The sequence below is a fragment of the Acartia tonsa genome, chromosome 12 (genome assembly GCF_053477335.1).
Source record: "Acartia tonsa isolate MP-2025a chromosome 12, ASM5347733v1, whole genome shotgun sequence".
Lineage (NCBI taxonomy): Eukaryota > Metazoa > Arthropoda > Copepoda > Calanoida > Acartiidae > Acartia > Acartia tonsa.
This window is the reverse complement of record NC_137271.1, coordinates 37,703,998-37,723,980: the sequence shown is the minus strand read 5'-3', so window position 1 is coordinate 37,723,980 and position 19,983 is coordinate 37,703,998. Positions and strand designations below refer to the sequence as shown.

At 32.9% G+C, this 19,983-nt stretch overlaps 1 protein-coding gene across 1 annotated transcript; it reads right to left on the bottom strand.

Moving 5' to 3' along the window:
• Positions 1-15,945: 15,945 nt before the first annotated feature.
• On the bottom strand, positions 15,946-19,706 carry LOC145334543 (uncharacterized). The gene is made up of 7 exons (XM_080180007.1): positions 19,590-19,706; positions 18,659-18,743; positions 18,257-18,347; positions 17,432-17,511; positions 17,143-17,238; positions 16,309-16,398; positions 15,946-16,144 (listed from the first exon to the last, which is right to left on the bottom strand). Exons 1-7 carry the CDS (start codon positions 19,631-19,633, stop codon positions 16,082-16,084), a joined length of 549 nt encoding a protein of 182 aa, XP_080036133.1. The 5' UTR covers positions 19,634-19,706; the 3' UTR covers positions 15,946-16,081.
• Between the last annotated feature and the right edge of the window lie 277 nt (positions 19,707-19,983).

Genomic DNA, 19,983 nt, shown 5'->3' with positions numbered 1-19,983 from the left:
AATTTGAGTGTCCATACAGTACCGACAAGAATACCTTTGAAAAAAATAGTAAAACTATTAGAATTTATTAGTTACATAGTAACTAAAACTATTAATGCGTCAATGGATGTAAAATATACCTGGATATTATGACAGGGTAAAAATTATTGTCAATTTAGCTTGCTAACATGGAATTATTTTATTGGCCAGTTCGTTCATCCAATAGAAGGAGAGGGCATAAGGTAAAGAGGTTGAGAGTGGGGAATCGTTAGTTTATCCCGCTACAAGTTTTACTTTATTAGAGAAAATGATAATATTGTGTAAGATCCAAGTAATAATATATCCATTAATGCATCATAGGTATTATGCAAAAAATATTAATAACGGTTCATTTTCTCTTTGTTACTCAAGTAATTCTTTAGAAAATAACAATAGAAAACTTAGTTATTAAATACCTAATAAATTAAAATAGTTATTTCTTTACTTCCCTTTTTCCTATTTAAACATTTCATTTACTAAATTTAAATGTCCAAGATTATGTAACATATTCCTTTTTTTCTTAATTACTGTATGACTATTTATTCTTTATATTGTATATCAGCACTACTCTATTAATAAATATACTCGCTCTTGTTGTGTCAATCTTAATTTTATCATATATTTTATTGCTGCGCTGTTTTGTATGACAACTTGTGTGTGTGTCCAGAAGAAGAACCCTGACACAACATTGGGCAGGATAATTGTTCTATCAGGGGTTATGTGACAAACATTAGACCCACAACTTTCTCACAGATAGGATTTTTGCTACTTGTTATATTGTAAATAAATATATTTTAACAATTTTGTTTTAACAAAGATATGATTGAATTATCCTAATGATTTGAAACTTGTTATTTTTTTTTGTGTTTTAGACAGATTGTTTTAGTTTATCAACCACTACATATTGCATAACTCTGAACCTAGTAATAGTGTCGGACTGATTATGACGTAAGAAAAAAAATTAGCCAATAAGAGGCCATTATTGATTAATGGTAAAATTTATTGTAGCCTCTCATTGGCTATTTTTTTTCTTACGTCATAATCAGTCCGACACTATTACTAGGTTCCATAACTCTATATCTGATTTTAGCAATTTTAAAGCAAATAAAAAGCAGAACTTCGTAACTTTTGGATTGCAAGCATATGATATGACACGAGGATGCGCGAAGCGCCCTTTTTTTTTTACAGCCGGCTGATCATTTAGGACAACCACCTATAAATGTTGTAGCTAAATTTATGGTAATTTTTTTTTTTTTTTTTTGGGGGGGGGGGGGTTGGGGGATGGAGGTCATACCTTCCGCAACGCCCTCACCCTTAAGGTTTATACCTTTGATTATTTATTTTATATGCCTACTATCTTTTTTCTAATTTTGTAACCTCTAACAAAGACCAAATAGTCTTGTGAATCGTCTTTTATATTTATATACCAAACTTACTACTTAATACCTTTCTTATTAGAGCTATGAGTTATAGAAGTACAGAACACAATTTTTTTGTAAAGAGTGTGCATCCCCTCTGTAATTAGTATATGTCCATGACATTGTCTGTATAGACATCCGAGTAGTATGTTAACAAATATGGGCTCACGTGAAGGATACTAGCCTCTAAATCGTAGTGTGAACGAAGCTAGCCATGAATGTCATAATGTGAAGAAAGCTATCATCCAGAAATTCTATCTAATCTGAATAAATAATAGTGAACAAATCATGATCATATATTTGTTTATTGAATAAATTTTTCTAAGAATCTTTAAATTGCTTATTGTAAAAAAAATTAATTCATTTAAACCTAAATATATGTCCCTTTTTACACCTAAAGTCTATCCCACTACTTGATATCATGTAAATTTGAAGTATGAAGAACCCTAGCCTCCAATGGTGTAGTGGCTTGTCTCTTTCATGTGAGACCAAATATGTTTAAAATATGGACATAACGGTAGATTAAAGTCTTTTTTTTTAAAGTTTGAATGGGGGAGCCAAATGATAAAACTTTGGGTACCATTATAATTTTAGGCCGATGTACCCTCCCTCCATGCAAATTTCGACAAATTTACCTTTTCTTCTAATATCACTCTAGAACAAACTCTAATCATTATACCCATAACATTACATACATATAAAAGAGTTCCTTAAAAACATATTTAATAGAATAAAACACAACAGTTATGGGCATTCTTAAGCTGTGATTCTAATGTGATTTTACAGAATAAAATGCGCTAAAAACCCCGACAGGAAATGAATTAAATCCAAGGGCTTTGGTGGTCAATTTTCTAGTAACCCACCCCCCTTTGTCTTATTCACCACATACATGAGGTGTTATTGCAAAATTTACAAAAATAAAATGTATTGTTTTTTTCTATATATCAGTGTATAATCTTAAGACGGGGTAATTAATCAAATTATCAGCCTTTGTCTTACCCTGGGTTAAATAGGTCCATCCAGAGTGGGTTTAAGGCTATTTTGCCAATGAGGTTGATCAATCCTACATAAATATGGATTCTTCCAAAAATATTTTACTTTTTAAAACAATAAAATGTGTACTTGTTTAAAGGGGAGGTGCCAACGAATTTTCTAACCAGGTTAATTTGCTAGAATATAGAAACACTCCATAAATGAGTGTGTGTGTGTGTGTGTGAGAGCTTTAAATTGTGCTAGGTTACATGACCGTGGGGTCAGTACTCAATACCAAGGATGGAGGGGAAATTGGGTACCCAAGTTTTTATGACCATGCTATCTTATTAGCTGGCTTAAAAACTTAGGTTATTTTTGTTAAATTTTGATGGGTTAGTTTTGAAATAAAAGTGTCCTAACTTTTCAATCAATAATCTTAATTTAATCATGGGAGATGCACATCTAAATATCGTCTATTGTCTTATCCCTCTAGATCCCTGAGTGGGTTCTGACTACCCAGTACTCACCAGTCAAACAATCAACACAAATTACAAGCCAACACATTTCCTTAACCCTCAAAATAAAAATCAAGATGGGGGGGGGGGGGGATTTCTTATATTCTCCCATATATATTCAATCATTGGGAAAGGGAAGATTTATAACTTGCTTATTGGAAACAAAATATAATTGACAAGGTACAAAATTACCCCACTCGACACTTGTTCACTGTTAGTTTATACCTCTCAATCAGAAGAATTAAACCCTCATATAGTTAATAAGCCAACGAATTAAAGAACGAGTTTATTTAACTTTGGGGACCAGTGTAATTTAAGTCAAATTTATCCTCCCTTAACTGAAATTTTCAGAAAACTTATCCAAACGGTGGGCAATGGGGGAGGAATCGGTTATTTCTTAACCCTCCCCCACCCCCCTCTGGAATAAATCAAGGGAGGTCTTTAACCCTCACGGAGATGGGGTGGGAAAATTTGTGATCAATGAAATTTGAGGTTTCAACAGGGATGAGGAATATGTAAATTTTCAGTAAAAAAGTTTGGGGTTCCTTGGTAATTTATATTTATCTTTTTATGATTTAAGTCTACTTTTATTATATTAAAAATGAAAGTAGCTGTGTTTAGTGCCCTAGGAAAATGGAGATAGATTTAGATGTTACAGTAGAGGGAAAGAGAAAAGGAAGGGGGGAAAGAAACCCCCTAAAAAGAGATTTCCTGACGTCAATAGAATAGATAGGCCAAAGCAGTGACATCAATCCCCATTTTGCTGGGGCACTATGTACAGCTACACAATTTTTTTTTTAACATTAGTACTTTTCCTCAGAATGGGCAAAATTGGGGGAGGGAGGGTGTGTGTGTGTGTGTGTGTATGTGGATGGGGGGGGGGTAGTAATATGAAATTATATCAACTCTAATTACCCCCCTCATATGTCTTTCATTTTAGCATTGTTTGACATATAGGTAACATATAAGTAATATAATGTTAAATGTAATTTAAAGATTCTCACAACCTAATGACTCCTACCCCCCCCCCCCTATTTTTTTCTCGGGCAGGGTTAAACTGGTTCTTGAACCAAGGATTTAAAACTAAAAGATAGAAAAATTTAATTTATAGTTCTATTTAGATGAAGGGAGGGAGGGGAAATTGCACTGTTAATAACATCGTTACCCAAAGCTTTATTAACATGTTCACTTATTGGTTAGCTTAAAAACTTTTAGTAATTTCATAAATTTTGATTTGGTAATAGATTCCTACATTGTCCAATCTTTTTCAACCAATAATTTAAATGGGTAATTATGTTTATTGTAATTTGAAGTGTTCGTCAATTTATCGTTCACTGTCTTTTTTTTCGACAAACTAATTTGCTACCTTCTAACCTTCTAAAACGAAACTAAGTAAGATAATTGTTTTAAAAAGTGTTAAGGTTGTTAAAAATTGGGGTGGAAAAAGCACCCTTCAGCATAAAGTAATTATCATCTTGGCTTGAAGAACTAAACATTCATGTTTTATGACTACTGTAAAAGAAAACCCTAATTTAAGAAAAAAATTGTCAGTTAGTTATTTAAAGTAATAAGGTTTTTATTTGTTTGCCCATCAAAATCTCGCTAATCACATATCTTAAGGAATTCTCCTTATTCGGAAGCTTTATAGGTCCAAGGATGGTTTTAGGCTATTTTCCTATTCAATTTAGTCTTGGGGTGGATTTATTTCACTTTTGCTAAAGGCACGTCACAAGTTTTATATTATGTATATTAATGTTTGTGTATTTGTCCAGTAGGATCTTGAAAACAAAAGGACCTATGAGTTTGACATTTTTATTTTTTCCGGTCAGGTTTTAGGATAATTTTCCAAGAAGGGGTGGGGTTGGATTGATTTAATTTAACCTATCCAATTTTAACATGACAAACCTTACATTCAGTGCCATCTGTTACAACGTAAATACAGTGACTCATTGTAGAAAAGCCACGCTCAAAATAAACACAGGCTATTATTATTTTTATTTTTATCTGTATATACACAGAATTTGTATGCAACGGCATACATATGAAAGATTATAAAACAAGGATAAACAAGATTTATGCTAGTCAAAGCAGCGAAGCCAGAGCAGTAAGCAGTGTAGTAAATAGCGCAGCCTTGTTGAGGCTGCAGTCTACTAACGTTTCTAAATTGTACTGGCGTACTGGAAAGGATAGTTGTAATATGTCTACATTCATGATAAGAGCCATATGTTACGGACGTACATATTGACCCTAACTATAATAAAAAAAAACTTTGCTTTTAACAAGGAAAGTTCTAGTTTGCCCTATTAAACAAACATATTATAGTACAACAACGCATTGAACAACTATTTCGTTCTCATAAATAGCATTTTCATATCTAAAAGTAAAAAAATAATAATTTTATGCTATCAGAAGTTTCTCAAGCTAAGAGTTATATATCAGCTGCGCTACTAAAAAGCGTATGGACGTGACCCTATGTCACCTAAGAAGCTAATCAAACAGATTAAGTAAAGGATTACCATTTAAAGTGGTCTTCAGATGTACATACAATCCTACAACATGATAAGATTTTTTTCTGTAACTAAACATCTGAAAAATGCTAGTCTAAATTGCTATACTTTTCAAGGAAGCATCACTAATGTTATTGGGTGGTTTTTGGCTACTTTCTTTACCTCTCCTGCTTTCCCCAAGAGATTAGAGGCGTAGCAACTAGTCCTTATAATAAAGTAACAGGATGTCTGTGTGTTTGTCTGTGTGTTTGTGTGTATGTTTGTACCAAGGGATCTCGCTAACCGCTGAACCTATCGCGTTCTCCTTAACAGGGTAGCTTCTTATACGTCCCGGGAAGGTTTATAACTATTTTCTTGGGGGGTGGGACACCAACCCCCACAAAATGAAAAATACCCCCCTAAAAAATTTTTTTTTACTTTTTCTTTTAAAATCTAAAATAAGAAATTGGGTTATCAAATTCGACTCCCCCCTCCTCAAGTGCCCCTAGAGGCCTCTAGGGGCGTAGCCGCTAGTTGTAAATAAAAGTAACTGGCAAAAATCTTTTACTTTCTTAATTTAAAACATACAGGGAGGGTAGGGGACATTTGACTGTAAATTATTCTGAGCTGGATCTTTAAATCATTGTAGTGGTGAGCCAGATTGGGGTGAGCCAACTTTCCACCAATGAGAGCAAAGCATTTTATGAAATGCCGCGCTGTGATTGGCTGAAATTCGGCTCACCCCGATCTGGCTCACAACTAAAATGATTTAAAGATCTAGCTCTGGTCCCCAAAGTTTTATAGACACGTTCTATCATTCGGTGGCTTAAACTTTTGGGGACTATAATAAAGTATTGAGGATTTTTTTCGTGCCGTTTAGTTTTTTTCGTTTCTTGGTGAAAACATAAAATAAATAAAAAAATAAGTTGCATATATCATATATGCTTTAATAAAAGAAATTGGAACAGAAACATGGCATCTGAAGAAATAAATGATTATAGGTTCGAATTTCGACCAAAACACCGCGCCATAATCAAAGACGATAAAAGTGGTTTCTACTGCTGTCAGGTGCGTGACTTAAGTAGTTAATAGAGGGTGAATGTCTTGACTTAAAACAGGCGCAACAAATTACCATGCACAGTTAGAACTTCCAGACAATAGTCGTGCAATCAACGAATAATCATGCACATCAATTAAGCAAGATTCGGTTCAGATATGCACCAAATTAAAATCTCGTGGTAACCCCGTCCTTATAGGCAGTCTTCAGACTTATTATGTATGATTTTTTTTCTGTAATATAAATAAATTATTTAAACACAGACAAATTACCTTACCATCATATGAAATAGATTAATGCAAGATGTTCTTCATTAAGAAGAAGTAAAAATAGGTAAGGTGGAAGATAAAACAGTTTTTCTTGAGGCACCATAACCCTATCCCTGGAGAGAAAGGATTATAACCCTATCCCTGGAGAGAAAGGATTATAACCCTATCCCTGGAGAGAAAGGATTATAATCTACAAAGCCTTTCTTTGACCCATAATAATATTCTAGGCTATACTGGATATAGAATACGTGGATATATTGATAGGGGAAAATTTGTCGTCAGCTAGCTAATATGGAGCTCATTCATTGGTCATTTCGCGGATCCATTAGGAAAGAAGTGGATTGGATAAGGGGGTATCGTTATTTAGCCAGCTGTATGTATCATTTTAAAAGAATTCATGGAAATCTGGTATAACATCCAAGTAATAATATATCAATTTTAATAATATTCTACACTTATACGTACTTGATTACAGCTTTAGTTAGATTTTAACAAGAATGACAACATCCATAAAAGCTGAAAAACAGACATTTAAAAACATATGTAGAGTGACTGCATTTGGAATTTAAAAAAATAGAATATATTATTTCTAAACCTGAACAAATAAAGGATAACGACCTACCAACAACGTTATCATTATTTTTATGCTTAATAGTGTTATTAATGATCATTTCAAAAATCATTGTAATTAGACAATTACACCAAGTAAAATTAGTCAAATAAAGAAATGTTTGAAATAAACAGAGGGCCTAAAAACTTGAAATTTTAGGTTTCAAAACATTTCTAGAACCCTGTGCCCACTTTCATTTGGGTTTGCATGTCAGCCAACAGCTTCAGAAATATTAGCACAGCCAAGTCGCTACAAAAGAGCAGTCGTGGGAAAATTTACAGCAGGCCAAAAATTTTTCACTTTCATTTCAAGTTTAAACAATGTTGAAACAATAATTGAAATTATGATTAATAATAAGAACATTGATTTGACCTTTATTTTCACACATAATAATGGGGTGGGGGGGGGGGGGGGGGTGATTAATATTTTGATTTATTTAACCTTTAATTTAACATGATATTTCACTTTTCAAAATAATTAAACAATAATATTCCACGGCCAACTATATACTGGTGTGCAATTAATTGCGCAAAATTATCAGTTGTCAATAGCTTAGGCAAGGACGTCCAAGCTTTTTATTTTGAAGGGGGTAAAATGAGGGGTTTCAAAGTTTGAGGAGGGTAAACAGTCACCCTTTATCCCCCTTCCTTCGACGACTATGAGATTAGGGGATCTTCAATAAGCAGGTTTTTTTTATATAAAAACACAGATTTAATCTTCAGAAAAATATAAACAAAAGTGCAAACCTTTGAGGTAAAAACTAAGGTCAGGTTGGGTTAGGTTAGGGTACTTGGCAGCCCTGCAAGGTTATTGTACCTTCGGTATAGACCACACAGGGATGAGCCCCCCTCCACCCGTAGGTAATAAAAATTACCCCACATTACTTTTTTATTTTAAAGGCGAGGAAAATGACAGAAAAACAGCAGAATAACGAAACTGTTTTTTGCTATTATTGTTTTTATTTTATTGTAGTGAGGGAACACTAATGAATGAAAATTCAAATTGAAATGTTTTGATAACAATGTGTAATGCTTATGAGCATTTACATAGGATTCTCACACATAGATAGATAGATAGATAGATTAAATAGGGGCTTGAATAGATGGATGGAAGGATAGATAGATATATATGAAGATGGATAGATGGATGGATGGTTAGATATATATATGAATGGATGGATAGATAGATAGGTAAATAGATACATAGATAGATAAATTTAGAGTCAAATCAAACACAGTTTCCATATCATATTCTCATGTTTAATCCAAAGTTAGATAAATAAAAATGTTTTTTTTTTAACATCTTGAAGTTGTTAAATGGTTACATTCTCACGCCCTACCTAACTTTAGTGTTATATTGATTGAAGAGGGTGGGGGGGGGGGTATTTCTTATTAGGAAAAACTTCGATACCTCCACTGATATATTTATCTTTTGTATAAAAAATAGAAAAAGGCTTATTTTTTTTAGGGGGGGAGGGTTTCGCTTGAAGTGGTCATTGTAACCTTACACCAATTAGCCTAAAACCTGACATGGATTAGTACTAAACTTCCTTGCAAATTAGGGGACGATCAGTGTAGCTGTTTATGAGATCGAAGAAGACCTAAATACATTCATACTTACATATAAAGAATCTAAAGGATAAAAAATGACCGAAAATTGTGGTACAGCAAATCACTGTGTTTATGATAGTATTTTAGTATTATCACTGTATTTTTGCTAGTGGTAAATCTGCCATGTACCCGAAAATTGATGTACAACTCCGATGGTAAATAACAATAGTGGTTGAAACTTTGGACACTCAACTAAAGGAGCCAACCAAACAAAACTTGATATAAGTCCTCAAGGTTGTTAAGCCGACGAATAAGAAAACGTTATTATAAGACTTTAGTGACTAGTTAAATCAACAGCCCAATGTCCCCTCCCCCCCTCCCTGCTTACATACAGACTAGGAAGAAAATATTTACTGGTTAAATAATGCAAGCTACAAAATCCAAAGTTTTTTTAAGGGGTAGAGATGGATTTACTCTCAATTGTCCTACCCCTGCATCCCTGGGTGACATCTTTACTTTGTTGTATGGGAAAGATTAAGAAATTGGCTTTCAAAGGTTTCAACAATTGGCAAGCAAAACAGATTAACAAAAGCTGGGAGAGAGAGAGAGAGTGAGATAGGGAGAGAGAGAGAGAGAGAGAGAGGGAGAGAGAGAGAGAGAGAGAAAGAGAGAGAGAGAGAGAGAGAGAGAATGATATCTATCATGACATCTCATTCTTATTTAAAAGGACAATTGTCATCCATCTTTTATTTTTCCTTCTCTCACCTTTTCTATGTTTTCTCAATTGAGCAAAAATTTTTCTAAATATTAAAAATTACTTTTTATGTTATATATATTTGTTTGCTTGTCCATTAAAGTCTAGAAAACTGCTGTACATATTAATTTGCTAATATTAGAAAGCTTTGTAATATTTATGGTTTTAAGCTATTTTAAAGGAAATGGGAGGTTATAGCAATTAAAATATCCCCCCTACCATCTGAAAAGATTGCTTTTATTCCTTAAAAAGTTAATTAAATGGGGGGGGGAGGGGGGGGGGGTTGGATTTACGTAAAAAGAGACTTAGTTGAATTATTGCGTAAAAACTATATTCATAAACGTTAACAAATTCGTAGTTTTAAATAAACAACCCTCCTATAGAATAGAATAGCCTGAATTGCGATGTAATTGTTTGCTACGAATATTTGTTAAAGCTAATCTTTATAAAATAAACATTTATGCATATTTTATATCAATTGAATATATGTTTGTGTATGTCTTAAAGTCAGGGATATAAAGGGATAAGACAATGAACTGTAGTACATCCTCAATGATGATAAACAAGATTACCACTTATGTGCATTAAAATTATTGCTTGAGAAGTGTTAATAATACTATATCTGGAACTAACCAATCAGAGCCTAATAAAAGTAGCCAAAGTTCACATCACAGTGGGATCTTTTGAAAAAAATCGGGACATCCAAAAAATCTAAAATCGACTTTTATCTATCCTAGGACCTAATAATGGCTGTAAGTAGACAGCTAGAAAAGAATTTTTTAAAAAATATTAATTTTTGGCGGGTTTATGCCATTTTTAAAAAAGGTAGTGAAAATTTTCTTTTCAGTTTTGATGATTTTCCAGATTTTTTTACACAATTTTTTCAAAGCAACAAAAAATACATTTATGTTCAGCTTATGCAAATAATTTTTAATTGAGGTACTTTTCAGATACCTGTACCAATGTCTAATTAAAGAAAATTTTTAAAAAAAATATTTTTTTGGTGGTGTAAATTGACATTTTGTGAGAAAATTTCACCAAAAATATTAAGATTTTTAACCCCAAAAAATCAGTTTTCTCCATTTTACCCAAAAACGGACAGGAGGCCCCGAGTTTTGCAATAATAATATCAATATACAACATGTATTGTGTATAAAACAGTTTTCACAACCTGGGGCCTCTTGTCCGTTTTTGAGTAATTGAGCATTTTACATTGCATGGTTTGAACAATTTCGTTCTTGTTAATTTTAAATTTTCCCCCGTTAGAGGGGGAAGGAGTCATTTTAGAGCCCAAAGTCATCTCTGCAATATTTTCAAACTTTTTAAGGCGGATCTTTCTTGACTTATGCATCATTTGCCTCTGGCGAACCGTTTCGCCGTTATTTGCCGCCGTTGGTGTGATTTTTAACGATTTTTGCCGTTCTCGCGGTTTTAATGGACATTTAAGGGATAAAGGAGTCGTTAAATAAAGATGACTTATAAATACTTTTATTTTAGCAATTAAATTTGCTAAATTTCATGTGTTCTAAAAAAATTTGTATTTCTAACTGGTTTTGGTCCAGCAGAAATTCAAATTTGCGAATTAATTATAATATTGCAAAAACATTATATACGCATCAGAGAGAGAGAGAGAAATATACGTTTGAGAGAGAATATAATATTAGTAATTATGTTTATATTCTTATACAAACTTTAAATGAAGATAGCTAGACATAGAATAAAGGTATTAACACAAAATCAAAAGTGTTTTGAAAATTATGTTATTGTTGTTTATATCTGTAAAAAAACATTTGAAAACATGCCTTATAAGTGTCCTATTTTACTTATACTGGACCTACCTAAAAATGCCGGGACTCAAACTGGGTGCACCTGACGCTATATTCATGTTCACAAACATTGTTTGCATTGAAGAAATATTTACATAGACGTTGATTTTGTTAAAATATTCCTATCCTAACTAAAGTTATGAAGGTTTATAGATTTTTTAAAAATAGGGTAGCTTCGCTCCTCCAAAACAGCAAGACGTACATACCAAATGCACAATAGAAGTTAACAGAGGCAAAATTTAAGTTATTTCCTGGCTAAAGCAAAAAAAATTACATCATTTCTTCAAATACAAGCTTATTTATTGAAGTTTACTTTTGTCTACTCTTAATGTCCCGTTTTTTGGCAAAAGATCCCACTGTGCACATCCGACAAATAAGATAACGTGGTTATAAAATTTGTGGTACAGTCCAATGTCCCCTCCCTCCCTGGTCAAAGGTCAAAGAGAAAGAGTTCATTACCCCACCCATCACAAATCAAGAAATTTTAACAAAAGTAATAAAAGATAGGATAGGAAAGAACAGTAACTAGCAAGAACAAATACGGATTAACAACTTTACAACAGTTCCTTGTTTCTTCTCATTTAATAAATGCTACGCTACTAAGGTTATAATTGTTCTAGTTTTATCAAGTTTTATAAAATTATTTAAATTCAACTTATGAGTAGTGTGTTTATTTGTGTTTGTTTATGTATGTTATTGAATTTTGAATTGGAAATAATGCGATTTCTACATACCTTTTCAATAAATCTATCTGTTTTTCTTATTTAAAAAAATATGTTTATTTTTTTGTATAGGGGTGTTTTTAATCCTTCTTTTCTCGTATTCATTCGAATCCGGTGGATAGGAACCGGTTCTCATCGATACGAAATAACTATGTCTAGCATCGTATTATATCCAGATTTCTACGAATATAAAAATGTACTAACCCCTGTGGGGGCACTAATCCTGCCGATCTATATTCAATATAACCAAATCTAACCAGTCCTAAAGTAAAACATAAACACAAGAAAAGCTATTAGAGTTATGTTGTAGCCTTTGTCGTGTGTGGACGCTTAACGGCTTCCTCCCATTATGGCTGTAATACTTCAGTCTTTCTTATACACAGTCAGCTTATATATAATACAGGTTGAGAAAATGTTTTTGAAACCAATTTATGTAAAGAAGTGAGAAAACCAGCATGAAGAAATTTCCACATACCAAAACCATTCAGTGAAGCCAGCTTAAAATATAAGAAAAAATTCTTTGTATCCAAGATGTGTGCTTTCTGTTGGGGAATTTATGTCCCCACATACCCTACTTGCAGACCCACCCTCCTCCTCACTCTCCATATAGAAGAACCTCCCCTAAATCATTCTACAAGAACCTGTTGACCCCTTCTCCCTCCTCCTAAGCCTGACCGTTGGGTGAAGCTTGGCTGTAATCTGAACCTAACTTCGCATCATCACATTGGTAAATATGTGACAAAACAATTTAGCTTGGAGATAACTAATTTGTTTTTTTTTTACATAACTCCTGATGTTTCAGTTATTATCTCCTGGTTTTACTCATGCCAGGCAGCTGCCATTTTTTATGGGTAGAGGGTTTCTTTATTGAAACTTTGGCGTCTTGCTGTCGACGACTTGCAGTGATCCCTGACACTTTTCCCTTCAAATTCAAAGTCATGGTATACACTACATAAGAAATCAGCACTGAGAAGCATTGATACCTGTCTATGTGGATCTTGTATATAGTGTAAAAAGTGACAATAGTAAAGCTTCATTTATAGCAAAGCAGACGGTTTTCCTCCATCTTTATTTCCGTGGAATCTTGACTACATCAATTTAAAGAACATATCTACTTGAAGAATAACATAAATGTATTTAACTACAAATCTATTATCTCGTTGATTATCATTATTATTATCATATGTACACCCATGCAGAGTAACATGGGCAGTAACATTATTATTTGTTGTGGTATATGTTTACCATTAACATTATTTCCAGTATTTAATGAAAAAAATACTGATGAATGCTATATGTTTGTACACATTATAGCTCATTGTGAGTAGCTTGCTCAACCTACCCGAAGCCCCACGGGTCAAATGTCATATAATTTGACAATTACAAATTTTTAACACTATTATAACTGTGTAGTTAGCTTAATGTTTTTTATTATTCTTTAAAATGTTTATGTTTTATTTAATTTAAATGTATGATAGTTCCTTTAAATTAATATGTGATTTAATTATGTATAGTTTGTTCTTAAAGGAATAAATTATTAAATACAATAAAAGAAAAGCTATTAATTTCAAATATTCAATAGTAAGATTTGTAGTAGCTGCATTCTTTAGATTGTATTTGTTAGTCATAACTTTCTACTGTATTATAGTCTACTAATATTTCATTGTTGCTTTGCTATTTTCATTATCCTTGTTAAAAGCGAAGCTTTTCTATAATTAGGGTCGGTCAGTCCGTCCGTCTGTCCGTAACGGATAGCTTTATTCGTTAATTTAGGCATGTTAGAATTGTCCTATCGATTTCAAACTTTACATGGTAATTCCTGTAGTAGTTAGGTACGATTTAGAAAGCGTAGCAACTCTATAATCGATACCAGAATGTCCATACGTCCATTTTAAACATTTTGATTTTCTTACTTTTTTAACAACAAGTTTTTATGTGATCTAATCATCCGATTGATCTGATTTTTGGTATATTGATTCCTGTGAGAACAAAGTATAATGTTATAAGCGAAGCAACTCTAAAATCAATTCCTAAAAATGAAAGTATGTCCATAAACATTATCCTGTATAAAGCAGTTTTTCAACAAATTTACTTTCAATTTTGCTTCGACTCTTATACATTTATATTCTGATTATTCAGTTCTGACACTTTATAAGTGTTAATGTCCGTTCGTCCAACCGTTTCAGTGCTTCGATTTGTTGTCATCCTTGTTTAAATATATTCATAATAAAGATGAGTTGCATGTTTGCTTTTTTGAATCAACAAAAAACAATGACAATTCAATTTCATAATGGTCTCAATTACAAAGAATTATAATGGGTAAGATCCTTCCAAATAGTCAGTGGATAACTCGTTTTACCTACTTATGCAACAAAAAAAAACAGGGTACAAGCTCAAGAAACACCAACAGACAATCATTCTCTTTATTAAATGATCTTACTCTGAATGTATGCACTGAGATGTGCATAGCAATATGTGTTGTTTATTTGCCAAGGCAACCCCTTACTATTTAAACTAGTGGCGCGTTCTGCGTTTAATGTTCTGTCGAGCCGTTTACAAGATCTTTAGGGACAACACAAACACACAAACATATAGAAACAGCTTAATACTTTTTTAGGATTGCCAATTATAATGCAAATTCGGCTGGGACTCGAACCCACAGCATCCAAAACAGCCTGGGGAACGAAAGGATTGACATACTTGGGAAAACTGTAAAAGTGTCTGACTATGACGTCAGAAAAAATTAACAATTAACCAATGAGAAGCCAGTATTCACAATGGTAAAATATATAGCGGCCTCTCATTGGTTAATTGTTAATTTTTTTCTGACGTCATAGTCAGACACTTTTACTGTTTTTCATACTTGGAGATAATCTTGAAAGTAAGGCTAGATAAGGTAAGTTTATATAAGTTTAAGAGAATCCCAAATTTCCTTAAATATATCTTTTTTGAATTAGAAAATTAGGTGGGGGGGTGGGGGCGAAGGTTCATATGCGGAAAAAGTTATTCTATCAAGTTATGCATTTTGATCTTTTTATCCCTTGATAACGCTGACAAACTAAATATTCTTTTTTGTGTCTCAATCCCAAGAAGAGTTTGAATAATAACAGAACAATTTTTATATTTATATGGGTTGCATTGTTTTTTTGTCCCAGTAAGGTTGTTTAAACCATTATAGCTGAATATTACAATATTTAGGAAATCTTTGCTTTGGTTTTTAAATTTCGTTGACAACCTTCTTTTTTTTGTATGGAATGAGGAACAAATGATTACTCGGCTTTTATTTAAAAAAAGGATAACAACATTCATAAAAGCAAAGCTCTGAAACGGTAGGACAAACGAACATGAACAATTGTAGAGTGTCAGAACTGAATAATCAGAATATAAATGTATAAATGTCGAAACAAAATTGTTAGTAAATTTGTTGAAAACTGCTTAAATACAGGATTATGTTTAGGGACATACTTGTTTTTAGTCATGCTTCAAAAACACATATATTATTTCATTTATAAGGCTACAGGATTTTTTTATGACCCCTTAATTTTTTGTATTTCGATATTGTAATCTTAAAAAATAAAAATTAACCTAGTACCTTTCTGGAATTATTGATTTATTAAACAAGAAAAGTATAGAAATGCAAATTTATATTTTTTCATTTTTACTGATAACAATTATAGGCAAAGAAGACTTTATCTTCTTTGTTTATAGGGCAAATAACCGAAGAAAGACACAAGATAAAATAACTACGTTTTTAAAGATTTAATTTTTATTGATAACAATTATAAAGTAAATAACATTTTAAAAATTTTTTTATAAATAAATTGATTTTGGCGGGAAGTGATAAGAAAAGTTTCAAAATGAATTGCGGCATTTGCACACTGTGGTTAACAGCAAACACCATCATCATGCAGAACACAGCAGTAGTTATCAGAATTATCAACCAGAAGCTGAAAAAAGGAAATATATGGTTTAGATAATTAATGTTGAGATTTAGCATCAATTTGAACCAAAAAATCTCAATGATCGATTTACTAATACGCTTTAGATCCTTATTATATTTTTCTTGATTCTTTGTGAGGCTATTTGGATATATTGATTTGCAAAATTGTACCTGTGCCAGGACAGGTAGAGCTGGAGGCACAAGCATGTCAACAGCAGTTCCACAGTCAGCATCACCTGATCCTGCACAGTAACCATCTCCCTATATTAAAACATTTCATTTAGTATGTTAATATCACTAGAGAGATGAAATGGTAAAGATGATCGTTTTCATTGTTGTTGTTGTTGTAGCCATGATTCTCTGAAGTTAGGACTCAGATGCACACGGAGACTGGAAGTGAAAATCCTTTGGCCAATCTTAGATTGGTAAGCTTCGCGCACAGCTGATTGTATTCTATGTTACATTACAAGCTGACCTGCAATTCTCGTGGAAGCAACTTAATTATTACATCACCCTGGCCTAGAGTTTTGGCAGGTGTTTCATTTTAAGCCACCCTAATTAATGGCACTCTCATACGAGGAGCATGGATGAGGGAAAGCATGGTTAGAGCTGCTTGATTTGTAGAATGCTAACTTCCTACAAATTTCCCTTCTTACAACCCTAGGGCATCTTAGGGAAGGTTGCGTGATCATAATCTGACAAATTGCGACAGCATTTGTCAAACAAGTGCAAAGTCTATATGGGGACTTGAACTCGGTTTCTCCCAACCACAACGTAGTGCGCTAACCACTACACTATGGGACACCCTAACGTTGATCGTTCTCATTGTCACTTCCATCCTCGCTAGTAAAATGTAAAATCTTATTTTTATACAAAATACCCTTAGATTGAGAGACAAATATATATAATAAACAAAAAATAATGAGAGGGATATTTAATAATTTTGATTACACAATGTTTTTGCAGTGCTAAAGCAGAAACCTCAAAGGCTCAGCAGATACCTACCTTTAGGAAATCCATAACCTGGATAGCGTATTCTTCAGATCCAAACGCATCAGCAAACAAAGCTATAGAATCAACACACTCTTCACAGGTTGGTACCTTAACATGGTTGTCAACTTTAGTTTACAACATTTTTGTTTCAGAATGTTATAAGAAGTTATATTTTTTGCATCTTATTTTAATTTAAATAAATTAAAAGTCAGCTATCATGGAAGATAACAACTTATATTATTTGTTGTTAACAATGTATTTATTGATAAAAAAGAGATAAAACAAAAGTTAATAACCCTACTTTGACTTGAGTCCTTTTACACCAACCAAACTGTGCACACACATTGGGGCCATCTATGAATGCTGGCAACATAGCTAGAGCTGCAAATACAAATTTAAAATTATCAAAATTTACAAAATTATAAAAGGAAGTATGTGCAAATTTGACACCTTAAAAAATTTAAATTTTTATTTTATTTTTCTCAATTTTACGGGCAAACTTTTGTGAATAATGAATCTTGGACTAAAAAACACAATTGATTATTATGCAACAAGGACAACATCCATAAAAACGAAGCTCTGAAACGGTAGGCCAAACGAACATTAACACTTGTAGAGTATCATAACTGAATAATCAGAAAAAAAATTTACAAAAGTCGAAACTAAATCTAAGTAAATTTGTTGAAAAACTGCTTAAATTCAGGATAATTTTTAAGGACATACTTACATTTTTAGGACTTGATTATAGAGATGCTTTGCTTATAACATTGTACTTTGTTGTCCTAGGAATCAGTATTCCAAAAATCAGATAATTATATCATATAAAAATTTGTTGTTAAAAAAGTTAAAAATCAACATGTTTAAAATTGACATACAAACATTCATGTAATGATTACAGTGTTGCTACGCTTTCTAAATCGTACCTAACTTCTGGAAGAATCACCATGCAAAGTTTAAAATTGATAGGACAACTCTAACATGCCTAAATTAACGAAAAAAGCCTACTGTTCTGGACGTGTGGACCAACCCTAATTATAGAAAAGTGATCCTAGTATATGGGTGTCAGACAATAACAAAGAATGCCCATTGATCCACAAATAAAATAACTTAATAGAACATTACTTACAAAACTGAGGCCAATATTTTCTGATTCCAGCATCACAGTCTGCAGGATCCATGGAGGAGCCAGGACACAGTGAAGATATCAGAGTTTCTACCTGGATATTTAATTTTTATCAAATGATTTGTGATCTGTGAGACCATGGTTTTGGGTTATATTTAATAAAGTAGTAAGCTTTTTTGTCTGTAGCAAAAGATCTCACGAACCACAGAACCGATGCGGTTCTCTTTTACAGTGAAGATTCTTATAAGTCCATGGAAATTTTAAACAATATTTTTTGGGAGGGTACCACCACCCTATCAAGCGAAATCGCGAAACTAAAATAAAAGATTGGGTTATAGAGGCCTCTAGGAGCATAGCCGAAGTTATCTATAGTTTATTATGAACCAATAAGAAAATAATTGTTACTTGTTCTGTAATAGAATCATCAGACATGAGATACTCTCTCACATTGTTAGCAAAGCTTATACAGTCCTCACAACTTATGTCAGCACTAAAATTAGTTAGAGATCTTATCAAATAGCCCAACTTTTTTTGGATTATGGATACGAATTTCCAGTGCGAATTTTCCATTTTAATGTTCTCTACGAAGAATCTCTCACGATAATTATACCGTCAATCATACATTTTCGTCTGCTAGCAAATTGTTTCTGCTACTTGGCTGTGTTAATATTCGCGACACTATTGGTTGATTTTCAAAGAACTATTGAGAGTTGGCACAAGGTCCTTTAATTGGGGACATGCAGTTATTTAACTCCTTCCCTTTAAACCCTTATTGTTTTACTCTAATCCTATTATATAAAGTAGTAAACGTTTATTTTGTCTGTCCCGAAGGATCTCGCTAACCACTGAACCAATATTGTTCTCCTTTACAGTGAAGCTTCTTATTGGTCCTGGGAAGGTTTTAAACTAGTTTTTGGGAGGGTGTCTTCACTACCCCCCCCCCCCCCAAAAAAAAATATTACTTTTTTGAAAATCAAATTTATAATGGGATGAGGTCGACTTTTCTTCCTCCTACCTTGAGTGCCCCTAGAGGCTTCTAGGGGCGTAGCCTCTAAATTCGCATAAAAAATCTACAAAAATTAAATTAAATCATAAAATGGTTATTAACATAAGATTTTCTTGTAGATTTTTAAAAATGCGATTTTGGAGAATTTTTCAAAAAAAATTTTCACTGATTTTAGTGAGCCAGTGCATGCAGTGGACCAAAAAGTTTTTTTTTAAGAATCCACCTCTGTTTATATAAAGATAAATTTAAAGTTTCAAAAAGTTGGTAGCACTAATACAGTTTTTCTTCAAGCGTTATATCTCTGCTTCTGGTCTGAATAGAAAATCTTACCTAGCTGCAGACACCAGAAGAGCCAAAGCAATGACAACTCTCATTTTTCTGTGTTAGAAATATACTGATTAGTTTATGTTAATTTTCATCCTTTTTGTACATTTCTTATCTTTCTTGATAGAAAGTGATTGTTTGATTAATAGATTGCCCTTTGCAAAAAACAAATAAGAATAGACTTTGAATAAAGAATCATCTTTGGTGTTTTCCGCAGTGCCCCTGTTGCAACAGAAACCATCCCATAACCCTGACTAGCCTATACCTTTGGTGTCCAAACCCTGCGGGGATAACATGTACCCAATACAACCTAACCTAATCTGATCTCAAGTAAAACACAAACACACACATCCATCTATAATAGAAAGTAGAACGATGTCTGTCTGTCTGTTTGTTTGTA